The 12,981-nt window shown below is 37.2% G+C and overlaps 1 protein-coding gene across 5 annotated transcripts in view; it reads right to left on the reverse strand.

Annotated features, from left to right (window-relative positions):
* The window catches only part of LRP1B (LDL receptor related protein 1B), a 675,815-nt gene that overhangs the window by 278,201 nt on the left and 384,633 nt on the right, over positions 1-12,981 (reverse strand). For all 5 annotated transcript variants that reach the window (XM_017830208.1, XM_017830207.1, XM_017830205.1 and 2 more), the window contains exon 6: positions 9,434-9,596. In XM_017830208.1, the coding sequence (XP_017685697.1) occupies positions 9,434-9,596 (163 nt within the window). The remainder of the gene's footprint in view (positions 1-9,433; positions 9,597-12,981) is intronic.

Raw genomic sequence — 12,981 nt, forward strand, 5'->3', positions numbered from 1 at the left:
GTTATTATTTGCATTTTGTTCATTTTAGAGAAAATTAAAAGTTTCTCTCAATATCTATATATACATACACACACTTCTAGTGCAGAATAATACAAGTACATCTTAAAAAAAGATGGGTCCTAAACAGCTATAATTTCAGCTCTAGTCTTCCAGTCATGAAGTGCTCTGATTCATATCAGAATCTGTCTTGAACACGAATGACCTTACAGAAGCTTGTTAGATAATAAGACCATCAGGTAATAAAAGGAAAAAAAAAAAAAAAAGGAGACTTCAAATGGACATGAACATAATGTCCCTGCATTATGGAGCCTTAAACTCCCATTTATATTCTCATTCAGAACCAAAGCGGCCTCAATTCTCTCTAGCTTAATTGCTTTCAACTTGAAGAAAATCACTGATAGGGTGATTTAAATCATGTAGCTTTTGCCTGGACATCTCAGTTATTTTAAAAAAAAAAGCAAATAAAGAGAAGTACTTCAAGACTTCCATACCAGGCAGAATAACATGCCCATCTCCTTCACAAATAAGAATTTGTAATTCATAGATTCACAGTAATTTCTGTAAAAGATGAGCATTTTGATCAGAAGTTTAATTAGCTAAGGACTTAAGGAGAGGGATCTGAGGACAGGCAGAAGAGTAACTACACCAATTACACAGAGAGAGACTAAAACTCAAGTGGGAGGACACGTTGCATCAGCTGTGAATTGCCCCAGGCAATCCAGCTCATGGAGCTTTATTAGTGTCCTTGCTGCTCATGTGTTCAGCCTGGTTTGTTGAGACAGTTCAGATGATCAGGGACCAAAAGCACCAGGGACACCCCATTAAAAGCTGGTTTGGGTAATGAAGATGCTGTCAGATGACAGCTGAGTTCTGGTGTGAGCAGAACCCGAGCCCATGAGAGAGGCACAACACTGGTCCTCCGGATCAAACTTTCAATAAATAAAAAAAAAAGTTTTACTGGCTTACAAGCTGTTTTAATTTTTTTTTTTTTTAAAGCTACAGCTATTTTGTGATTTCATCGATGTTTTTGTATTCCCATTGATTTTTTTTTTCCATATTTACTGACACCACTCAAATGTTGTTCCTACAAGTAGCAGCACACGAAATCCATTACTGGGCACATGCTACATAAGAAAAACAGCTTATTTAAGTTCATGCTTCATTACTTTAGTTCTTTTTTGTCCACACATTAGCACTGATTATGAGGTAATACCATCACTCAGAACATCAGTAAACTCTTTTAATGACACTGCCAGTGTTCCCTTTGCCAACTGTTTCCAAAAGGATTATGATCACTGGAAAGACACATCCTTTTTCATTCACAGTTTGTCGTTGCTATTAGTTGGATGCAGCTTGTTTTGGGCACCAAATACAGCCTACCTTCAAACATATACAGAAGATTGGATGTTAATTTTAGTCACTAATTATTAATTTCAGTGATATTTGATTAATAAAAAGGCATGCAGAGTAGCAAATGTACTCACTTGGGAACATGCACGTACCAAACCTGTGCAAGTTTATTCTATTTTTATTGTTTTGATTATAATTGTCACTTTGATCCAAACCAATAACCTGACCTAGCTAATGAGTTCCCTTTTAATGCAGTTATGTCACGTGCTTGATATTTTGATTCTTTCAGTTTTATCAGTGACTTTGAATACTTTTCAGATGAATTTTATGACTTTTTCATACAAGCTCCTATCTTTCCATGTTCATAAATCAAAATTTATTTATTTATTTTTCAGTTTATTGAAGAAAAGGACCACTATTTCTTCTATTTTCTGTTTGCACATAAATGCAAAATCATATCATCTTATTTTGGGAGAGAGCAGATGACATTACCCCTTGTTCCTTTTTCTTATCATGAGCAGCAGCCACAAGGTTTCCTAGTGAGCAAACCTGTGCTGCTGCACTAGAATAGAAGTTTCAAAGGAGATAAGATCCAGGGGGAAATGTAAAGGTGACAGAGTTTTATGCCTCAGCTTAGTTACAACAATTAAAATTAAAAGCTGGAACAGCACAGAACTGGAAGCAGCTTTCTAAAACTTGAGATCAGTCAAAACATCTTTTCCCATAAATGTTTCACAAGCATTTGAGCTAAAAGGGATAATAACAAAGGGAAATGTAATTTTAATTTTTTTCTTTTTTTTTTTTGGTCTGATTAAGTATCTTTTCTTCTCTCATCTCATTTTGGCTCCACTGTTATACCATCTCCAGCTGTTCACAGCCTGAGAGAGGTTGTGGAGGGGAAGGATGAGCAAGTAAATCTGAATTCTTAATGAAAACTTTCATATTATGATTAGTTACTACAAAGTTTTTGGGGCTTTTTTTGGTGGTTTTTTCTTTGTGTGTGTTTTTTTTTTTTTTAACGAAGAAGATTCTTTTTCAGGTCATTTTTAAAACTTTCTAGAAGCGAGTGGGTCTTATATGTATCTTACAGCTCTTTGAAAATCTTTGTGACAAGAAAAGGAGCTGAGTTCTTTTAATAATGGCATGTTATTAAAATACTAATGATTTTGCTGTTTAAAAGTGAGCTTTAATGATTATAACTCTCCTCTTTGATCAGCAGAAAATGGTGACTAATCTAAGAGGGAAAAAAAAAAAAAAGAAGTTTTAAGACTCAGAGATCTCTCCCAAGCCTGTTGGCTGCTATAAAAGCTCAGAGACAAGAGACTAAAAAGAGAATAAAACAGGCAGCAGACAATAAGTGCAGATGTTTTATTTTTATCTTGAAAGACTTCCCTGTCCAAATAACAATGAAGCAAATAAAGAAAAATATATACTGGTTTGACCTCACCTGCTTTTTGAATTTCTACTCTTCCTCCCCTGTAAGGAACTTCATCTCCTCATTGATATCAAGTTCTTTGACTTTTTCTCCCTTTTCCTTGTTCAAGAAATCACTCTAAATCCAATTGCCAGTTATCACACTGTCAGGCCATTCTGCCAGGTCAGGCTGAAGACTTTTTTCTTTCTCTCTGCCTACCAGAGCAAACCCTAGGGGATCATGAGCCCTGTCCAGTTCCTGTCTCAGAAAAGGAATGAAGCAAAAGGCCACGTCCTTCCAAAGCCCAGACATGGGGACCCCTTCACTAATCAGGCTAAATCAGACACTGGGAGATCCTGCTTTACTCTGCAAGTGTGTTTTCTTACCCCCACATTAAACTTATAGCATGCTTAACTCAAGGCAAATAAGGTGAATGCAAACTCTACTCATGGTGTTTAAAATATAGTGCATTTATGATTTGATTTTTTGAAAGACACAGGTACAGAAAACAAGAAAAATACGATTATTTTCAACAACGCTGATTTGGAAAGGTCTCTCTCCACTCTCTCACCAGCTGACTTGCCCTTTCCTGGCTATTGTGGGATCTGTAATACAGGTTTTCAGGTTTGGCCGCAGGTTCTGCCCCATCAAACATTCCATCAGAGACTTCACCCATGCATTTGTCTAAAAGCCCACCAAGTAGGATAGCTCTTACTGGCTCACATGTCTTCCCACGATACCAAACAGCTTGAATTGTCAGCCCGAAACTCCTATTTATACCTTCCATCTCTTTGACCTGTTAAGGGCTGTTTTCCATCCTCTGGGAGGGCTTTTCCATACCCCAGGCACTACCACGCACGGCTCTCTGGTAAGGAGAACTTTTCATTCAACAAAGTATAAAACTTTTCCCATTCCCTTGGCTTTTTAGTGCAAACTGCTCAGTGGACCTTACATTGCATTTTGATCTGTCCAATAAATGCAAACATCCCATGAGGGCAATCACACACAGCTTGAGTGTGAACATTTGCAATAGCAGCTAATTGCTCTGGGTGACACGACCAACCCCCAACTTCTTCCTTTTACCTCTACCAGAATTGTTTCAGAAGCAGAATAAATTTAAAGCTAAAAAGAAAATCTTTAAAGGCCAGAAACAACTGCTTTTTATAATTTTTTTTTTTGCTGTATGATATTTTAAAGCTGCTGCTCTGTTGTTATAGGAAAGGCTGCACTTCAAAACATTGTCTTACCCCTTCCTTCCTCCTATTTTCTGAAATTTTAGACTGAGGCAAATTTCCCCACTCTGTTTCAAAAATATAGTTATGTATTTTTAATTATCATTATTATTTTCATACTGTGGCTTTCATTCGAGCCACAGAAAAATCTATGCTTAGAATCCTTAGAATCCAGGAGGAGTTAATGGCATAATACTTTCATATTTTTTCCTCAGAACAAATTCTTGAGATGATGAAGTGGAAAACTTAAGCTGTTAATTCTCCTCCCATTTCCCTTGTTCCTCTTTGTGAATCACAAAGGTATCAACTGATTGCTAATATAGACTTAAAATGCAACAGAATAAATTTTTTCACTGTTGTGCAGTTGGCTTTTTTTCCTGACTTATTAACATTACCAAGAAATGCTACGTAACACCATGACACATTAATAGCTGTTGTTCTTCAAACATCATCATATCACAATCTCTTCTTGTGTGCATTTACAAATGTTTTGTGAAAGAAATGAGCGGAGCTTGTGGTTTTTTTTTTATTTCTACACCACAGCAGAAGGAATAGCCGATTAAAAGATTTATTCAAATATTTACATGACACACACTGTTGCAGTATTAAAATGTGAGCTTACACATCTCCTTTGTAAAGCAGCAAATCTTTTCTCCCTTTTGTTAACTAATGTAACTTTTAAATGGTAGTTACAAGTTTCAATGACTTTATGTTCTAATTGGACATCCCCTCCAATTCTTCTCTTCCTCATCCTCTTCCCCCCCTCGATACACCTTGTTTTTATACTGACTTGGCAACGTGTGCTGACAGCCCAGAAAGAAAAATGTGTCCTGGGCTGAGTTAAAAGGAGCGTGGCCAGAAGGTCAAGGGAGGTGATTCTGCCCCACTGCTCTGCTCTGGTGAGACCTCACCTGCAGTGCTGTGTCCAGCTCTGGGGTCCTCAGCACAAGACAGACATGGAGCTGCTGGATATAAGAAACAAATTCTTCCCTGTGAGGGTGGAGAGGCCCTGGCAGAGAAGCTGTGGTTGCCCCATCCCTGAAAGTGTTCAAGGCCAGGTTGGACAGGGCTTGGAGCAACCTGGGATAGTGGAAGGTGTCCCTGCCCATGGGCAAGGGGGTGGAATGAGATGATCTTTAAAGTCTCTTCCAACCCAAACCATTCTGGGATTCTCTGATGATTCTACAGAGGTTCATGTAGGAGGTGTCTAACCCATTTCCTCACTCCCAATACTGCTCCACACTGCTCCACATATCTTTCCACACGCTAGCTTTGATCTGCACATCCTCGTAATCTCACCCTACGTGCCCTTTATCCACAAATCTCGTTATGTTTGGAAAGTTTTGTAAGTGGGCAATAGATCAATACCTTCTGCATTTCAAACGTTATCCTTAAAGTTCATCTCTTTCCATAAGCCTGTGAAATATAGTAAAAATTATGATCAACATCCCAAACAGCATCAGAGCCATCAGTACAAGTTGCTGGTTTCTGAAACCAGCAGCAGCCCAGAGGTTGCAGCCCTATCCTCTATTCCTGCCTTTTCCCATTTTCCGGCATTCCTAAAGAAAACAGAAAATGGATATGAGAAGAAATTAAGAGACTCTGGTATTTATATTACTACATGTATGTTGAATGTCTAAGGAGTACAATCAGGACTCAACATTTCAAGTGCTCCTGTTGGGAGGGGACTGCAGTATTCCCCTACTCCAAGGCATTTTTCCCTTGTAAAATGTTGCTATACATTCTCCATTGACATTGCAGTGCAGTAGAAGGCAACAATTTACCTTGAACAGTGAAGGTAATTAAGTAGACATATTTACAGCATAAATATGTAGATGTATACAGTTAGAACTGCATTCTACAATATTAATTCCTAATGTTCCTGAATGCATTCAAATATCAGATAGCTTGAGCTATTTTATGCTTTCTATTAAATACAAGGAGATGCAGAGTCATAAAAAAAATAAAATGCTTTGTGTATAGACATTTAGCTGGTTGTGGCAGAGCTGGGAGAGAACCTAAATCTGATCTATCCTCTTGTGAGTTTTAAATGTGTTACCTTCCCCATCACCGATGTGCGGTGATCAAAGTCTCATGAATATGCACACCGGTTGCCAAACTAGGTGGAATCCTTTAAAAAGCCCTTCCCCACGAGTACAGCAGAGCTACTGAAGACCTTAGCTAGAGATAAACTCATTCTAACTCAGCTTATATTTGTTTCATGTGACAGTCATAAGCACCATCATCAATTTTACATCGATTTCAAGGACCAGCAAAAGTAATCGCTTCCGTTTCTTGACCACTGAAGAAAAAAAGTCCCATATTAAAACTTATCAAAACTATCACCTGCAGACATATGGAGCCAAACATCTTACTTCAAAGGCATTTGATAGATAAAATATTATTGCAAAACTATTTATTCTCCCTCTCTGTTTCTGGTTGCCACTTTATTTCCTACTAACCTTGTCCTAGCTTTTTCTTCAATCCATGTTTCACTGCCAAGTCTGGGCTCTGAAGAACTCACAGCGATCAGTGGAAACACATACTTTGTCCCTGGTTACGGTCTCCTTAACACAGGTCTGGTACTTACACTGTGCTACTCTGAACTTAAAATTAGGTGATGTAACAGATAATCAGTACTGCAAAACCTCTAACTGGGTAAGTTCATTAGTAGAGGGGGGGATTTTTCTGGTGGGGGGATTTTTCTAGACATAGTCTGGAACAATCAAAATATCAAACACAGTTCAGACTGATAAAAGTGCTGAAATCCTACCAAAGTAACATACTTAGATTAGACACATAACAAACTTGCTTCTGCAAGAGCTGTGTGAATAGCAGAATCTTTCTTTTCTCAACTTCAAGTTCAGTTTTGGAAGAATAGCAAAAGTTCTTTCATTCACTGTATGATATGAAAGAAGCTTAGTAGCTCGAGTTCCATTGTAAGCTCATAGAAGAATATATAAAACCATCAGCACCAAACATCTATCAAAACTTGAAGGCACAGAGATGTAAAATTAACCACATTCAAAAAATATATTCCTGAGTGCTGCAAGGGGAACTATGTGGAATGAAGACATTTTCCACCACTGCTTTAGTTGTTTTATGAATAAAATCAGAATTTCTGGTTCATAAAACAATTAAACACAGCACAGACATGAGCATGCAAGAATAGCAGAGCTTGACCCTGTGCTACTACAGGAAGTTTATCATAGACATAAAGGCTTGTGATGACACTCTGAATTTCTTAATATAGGAAATGGTCTTCTCTGTGACAGCACACCTTCAGCTTGTAGAAGAACATCAGGGACACTGAACATACCAGGACAGCATTACATGTGACAGGAGCAAATACCTTACACTTAATACCTTAATATTTAATTCTTGCAGGAGATAAAACCTCCCAGAACAACCTGGGCTTCATATTTAAACACAACCACCCTTCCAAAAAAATGAGTATATAATCGTATGCTTACAGTGCATAAACACAACTTCCTTAAGAAGCTGCTGCACACACACTTTGATGCAACTCATTCAGTGCTCAGCTTGCAATATTTTTTTAGTATTTTTTTTGTGATTTTTTAAATGAAATAAAACCAGCGAGTTACCCAAACAGCAATGCCACACTAATACTTTATTATGCCACACTTTTAGTCAAGACACCAAAATTAGTCTTAACTACTATCAATGTGAAATAATAAAAAGACCAAAAGAAGAAAAAAAAAACAAAGTAGGGGAAAAAAAGCAAGAAGAAAAAGAACAAAAAAAAGGGAGCAAAACATTTTTAAATAGCCAGAATGTTTTTTGATTTTCTGTTTGCATTCTGTATTATAACCCAGACAAAAACCAGCAGAACTAATATATAAGTCGGAGCTTATCAGTATGTTAGATATTCGATTAACAGAACAACACATTGGGTAATTAATAAAACTGCCAATAAAAACAGTAATGAAATAACTGCTGCAATACATGCAAACCATGTATTCTGAGAAAATGTTCCAGTGAGTGCTTCCACCATGAAATAAATGGATATTCCTTAGGAATAATCCCATTGTAAAATAACATAATCACTCCTGGCCTTTCCTAGAGGCCAGCACTTACATCTACCTAAAATAGCCAGTATTCCTCTCACATATGGCACTGAAAAAGGCAACTCTGTGAGTAAGAATGGTTTGTAGCCAGCAGGTAACAATTGAAGGAAAACAGTCTCTCGTTTTCTGTTCCATCCCTCCTCACCAAAGGCTTGGATATAATTCGTCCATCCCTGACAGATAAGATTAGATAATGACAAGCTTTGGATTCATGTAGTAAATCCAGCTAAGAATGTACAAGCAAACGTATGGAAAAAAGGCTGCTGCTGGCAAATTTGAAAGCTTCAAGTTCTTTCAGACCAGAACTTGCAGAAAATCAATTTCTACGTGAATTTTTATTTTTCTTTTAAAACAACTCTGCAGTCAGATCGAGTCAAACTTACCATCTGCTGCAGAGAGAAATACAGCTCTACTCAGGAATACCAAACTTCTTTGTAAACTTTACAGGCAAGCTGTTCCTGTCAGAATTTAAGTCATTGTGATAATACATCTTAATATTCGGTCAGGCTTTAAATAAAGAGTGACAAAAGTCCACATATGGATGACAAGCTGTTCTACAGTAAATATTTTTGTATTTATTGAGAAGGGGCTTATGGCAGCTTAGGACATATTCCACCAGGCATTTCAGTCTAAAGTACTTACTGACTAATAAAATCAAGATAAAAATCCCAGTTTGAAAATCCTCACCAAAATTTAGTTTTTAAATTAGCTTGATCCTATTCTTGTTCCTATTCCTATTTAGTTATGCTTTTACTTGAAAACCTTCCCCAGCTGGTGGATGTTACAGAATGGAGAACTTTTAGTACCCTGCATTTTAAGCAAAGCTTTATTCCTAAGTGATGTGGAATGTTTCTATGGAAGAGAAACAGCAAATACAATGTAATTTTACCATTACAGCTGACCTCTAAAGCCGAGTAAAAATTCTTCCACTTTTTTTTGCAAATAAACTTGTTAAACCCATTTTCAATATTCATGCAACTGAGGGGATACAGCATAAAAATCCTTTAAAAGTTCCTTTTTCACATACTCTACTTAGAAATACACTTCACTGAAAAGCAAAGGCAAAAGCAAATCTTATGATAAGTAGGGAGAAAATTGTTTTTTTCAGTTTCCATTCCATTTTGAGAAGTTACAAGGCACATGTTGCAATTAATATTGCAATTATAGTAGTTAACTATTTGCTCCAAGTTCACCACACGTTACTGTTTTACTATAGCAACTATGCAAGTAACTCAATATGGCAGAGAAAAAATAGGTTTTTAAACACCTGAAGGAAACAGAAAGTATATTCAGTCACAGGCAAGCATGCAGCATGTAAAATAAATGCTAATGCGGGTAAGTAACCTTACCCTGCTGTTGGATCAACAGCTATGGCCTTGGGGTTATTCAGATCCAGCTCGATGAGGGTGACACACACTGACCCGTTCTGGCTGCAAACAAAGATCCTGTCACTGACGTGATCCACAAAGTAAAAATTCCCCGTGATCCAGTCGATTGCTATTTGCTGCACATCTGCCAAAAAAAAAAAAAAAAAAAAAGAAAGAAAGAAAAAAGAGGCTCAGGAGTGCAATTGCAATACAAATAACTGGCTGCCAGCTGCTTCACTGAGCAGATGCTCTACTCACTTAAAGAGCTCCAGCTGTTTTACATGCATTAGATGGTATATGATAAGGAATCCAATCCTCAATACACAAATAGTGGTTGGAGAGAATTTTTCCTTTTTAAGCACAGAAGTCTGATTGCAACTTCAGTGGCGCGATACACATTTGTTTGGAGTCCTCTTAAATATTTTAAAGTTTGCCATTGTGATTTTTTTTTAAGGCATAGTTAGAAGCAACATCACTGAATGATGGTGCACCTGTGAGACAGGAGTCTGAAATGGTGATAGTAGAAGATTGCAGGGGGGGAGGCAGCTCTGAAGCCACACAAGTTCTGAAGTTGGTGTTCTAGGATGTCTGTTACACCATGGGGATGCTACATTGGTAAAGCTTGTAAGAGTTTATTGTTTATATTTTAAGGGGACTAAAAGCAGATCATAAGTACTTCATGGAAATAAAAAAAAAAACCCTGTGGGTAGATATGCATGCCTAAAAACACTGTAGAAGATACATGTGTATTCACTCATTTTCATTTAAATCACTATTTTTTTGTGGTTCTGAGGTACCTGGATGCTGCCAGATTACTGATTTAACCACCACAATAAGCAGCAATGAGGTACATGTCTGCGGGATACTTTATATAGAGATATTTATTAACAGCTATGCAGTTTTTCCTTCCCTGGATGCTGTAGCAGCTTCTCAGCCACCAAAACAACTGTTTCAAACAGTTAGTTCTTTTCCTTGTGGAATCCTGGAGACACTTTTTGTAAATGCCTTAAAAATCCCATGTATTTCTTATAAGTCAACTGACCTGTCCATACACAGCTGTACTGTTACAGTAAGCAAAAGTATAAAGAAGTGCAAAGAACATAACTTTACCAATTTCATTTAACTAAGATTCCCTTTCTTCCTATTCTTGTTGACAGGATTCCTGTTTCAAGATTCTATCATGACGAGAGAAGCCAGATGTGATAAACTATCATTTCACACAGTAGGGTTTGTTTTGTTTTTTTTTTTGCTTTCAGTTTCTGTATTTCTATCAGCCCTCACATGTGGAATTTTTAGGTTTGTTTTCCACAATCCAACACAAAACTGTTGCTCCCATCGTGTCAATGCTGTACTGGAGAATATAAAGTAAATTTGACTGAGCAATAACTGTAGACATTAAGTTTTTGACAATAACTAAGGGCTTATGAGTCATGCACCCGCTAAATACTTAAAGCAGACATGGAGACTCGTCCTGTCCTTCAAAGTGCAGATAAACAAGATTTATTCAATGAAATACCAGGAATACCAGGTGTATTCCTCCACAGCCACCTCCTTACACAGGTCACTGCTGCCCCTTCTCTCTTTGATTCCTGCCCTTCCACTATTCATTTCCCTTTTAATTCAAAGTGAATATTGTGCCTTTTCCCTTCTGATAGCTCTTATTACAAAGATCTGCTGAGCCAGAATAAAGAAATGCTCCATTTATTCCAGTATTCAACCTCAAGAAGGAGCCCAATGTCAGGTGCACTGAGAGACATGTGTGAGCACTGATATATTTTGGACAATAGTGAGGAAAACCTGGATTTTTTTGCTTGTCCAAACAAAACATAGGATGTGCTTTTAAAAATATCGGGGAAAAAAACCCCCAAAACTCTGTGTCTCTGGAAATCAATAACAGTTTAAGAATTTTCAATGTGTCTGCTTACTATTTTCTGAAGTTGGATTCGTGGAATGAAAAGTTTATGGCTCACTGATTCAGTGAGGCTTTTGAAAATTGCAGATAAGCTTCCATGTAATAGAAGCATTTTGGAAAGCATCATTTATAAAGAATGAAAGGTGCAAAAGGGATTCAATTTTAAACATTTGTAGAAATAAAACTAGTAATTAAATTTCTGCAAAGAGAGCTCTAGAAGATTGCTGTACATTGGGAAGTGGATGAAAAGGAGCAAGGTTAAGTAGCAGCCTGCTGGAGGAGGATGCTGTTTTCTTCTTACTGTGTGGGAAAAGTACCTATTTTTAGATAAATGTGATAGAGACATGAAAGGCATATCACACACAGATTGTTGTATCTGTTAACAATACTCACAGTTATAAAATGTTTGCTCTATTCTTTCCTTAGTTATTCCTTAACATATCGCAAGAAATTGCACTAAACAGGGTTTTTTTAATGGAAAACAAGAATGATTAATTCAAGATCATATTAGAAATTTGCATCCAATAGTTAAAACTGAGCTTGCTCAGCAGTCCAGGAAAAGTGAGACATCCTAAAGCAATACCACACTGTAACCTGTGTGTCAAAAAGCATTGGTAGCTCTTAACACTTATTTATCCAATTTCCCTTCCCCAGCAGGATGTCTTTGGGAAGGGCACTGAGGTCCCAGCAGCACAAGTTATTTAAGACATTTAGTGTTATTACAACTCCATTCCTTGTAAAGCTGCTCATTCCAAAGCATGCCATGTTTCAAGACTTAAGCACAGTTTCCAGAAAAAAAAATACATTCATTCACATTACTTTTCTTCAGAGGAAGAATAGACCTATTCAGAGAGATGTCCTACCATGCAAAGAACACTTCTCTGAAAAACAGACCTTCTGGGGCAGTACATCACTGTCATCTAGTAATTAACCTGGACACTGAACACACAGTACCATTTGTGTGTTGTAGATACCATTGATCTGGTTTGGGTTTTGTCTTCTTCGTACCATGCCCTCTGCAGTGTATCGGGCACATCCACTTTATCACAGGGGAAGTTCATAAAGAATTGTCCAAGTCCACTCCCCCGTCAAATTATATTCTGCATGAAAAATCCACTCAGCAGATAACAAATGCTGTGAATCACATTCTAATCTCCATGGTTTTGCTGGCAGCTGGGCTTTAAGCTGCTGTGAATGGTTCCCCAGTTATCACACAAGTTGCATGTGCTGTATACCATGGAGATAAGGGCTTGGTTGCACTGGGGACTTTATATATATATATATATATATATATATATATATATATATATAAAACTTCTTGCACTCAAGAAGTTACTGAATTAATTTCATGCCTATTTCTGAATTCGTATATAAATCCCACTATGTGCAGATGTCTAGTCTACTCATATCTTTAAAGTAATTAATCTTTTTTCCTTTCATTCATGCAGTTTCAGAAGTTCCTAAAAAGAAATGTTTCCCCACATATATTTATTCTGAGCAATCTTCTATAAATTTTTGAGGGTTCTTTACTATATTAATAACAGTTTCCTTGGAGCATTTCTGTCAAATGTGATCATCCTTCCTTTATTACTTTCTAAAAACTAGGATTTCCTCTAAA

This window comes from Lepidothrix coronata, unplaced genomic scaffold (assembly GCF_001604755.1).
Source record: "Lepidothrix coronata isolate B3197 unplaced genomic scaffold, Lepidothrix_coronata-1.0 Scaffold175, whole genome shotgun sequence".
Classification (NCBI taxonomy): Eukaryota; Metazoa; Chordata; class Aves; order Passeriformes; family Pipridae; genus Lepidothrix; species Lepidothrix coronata.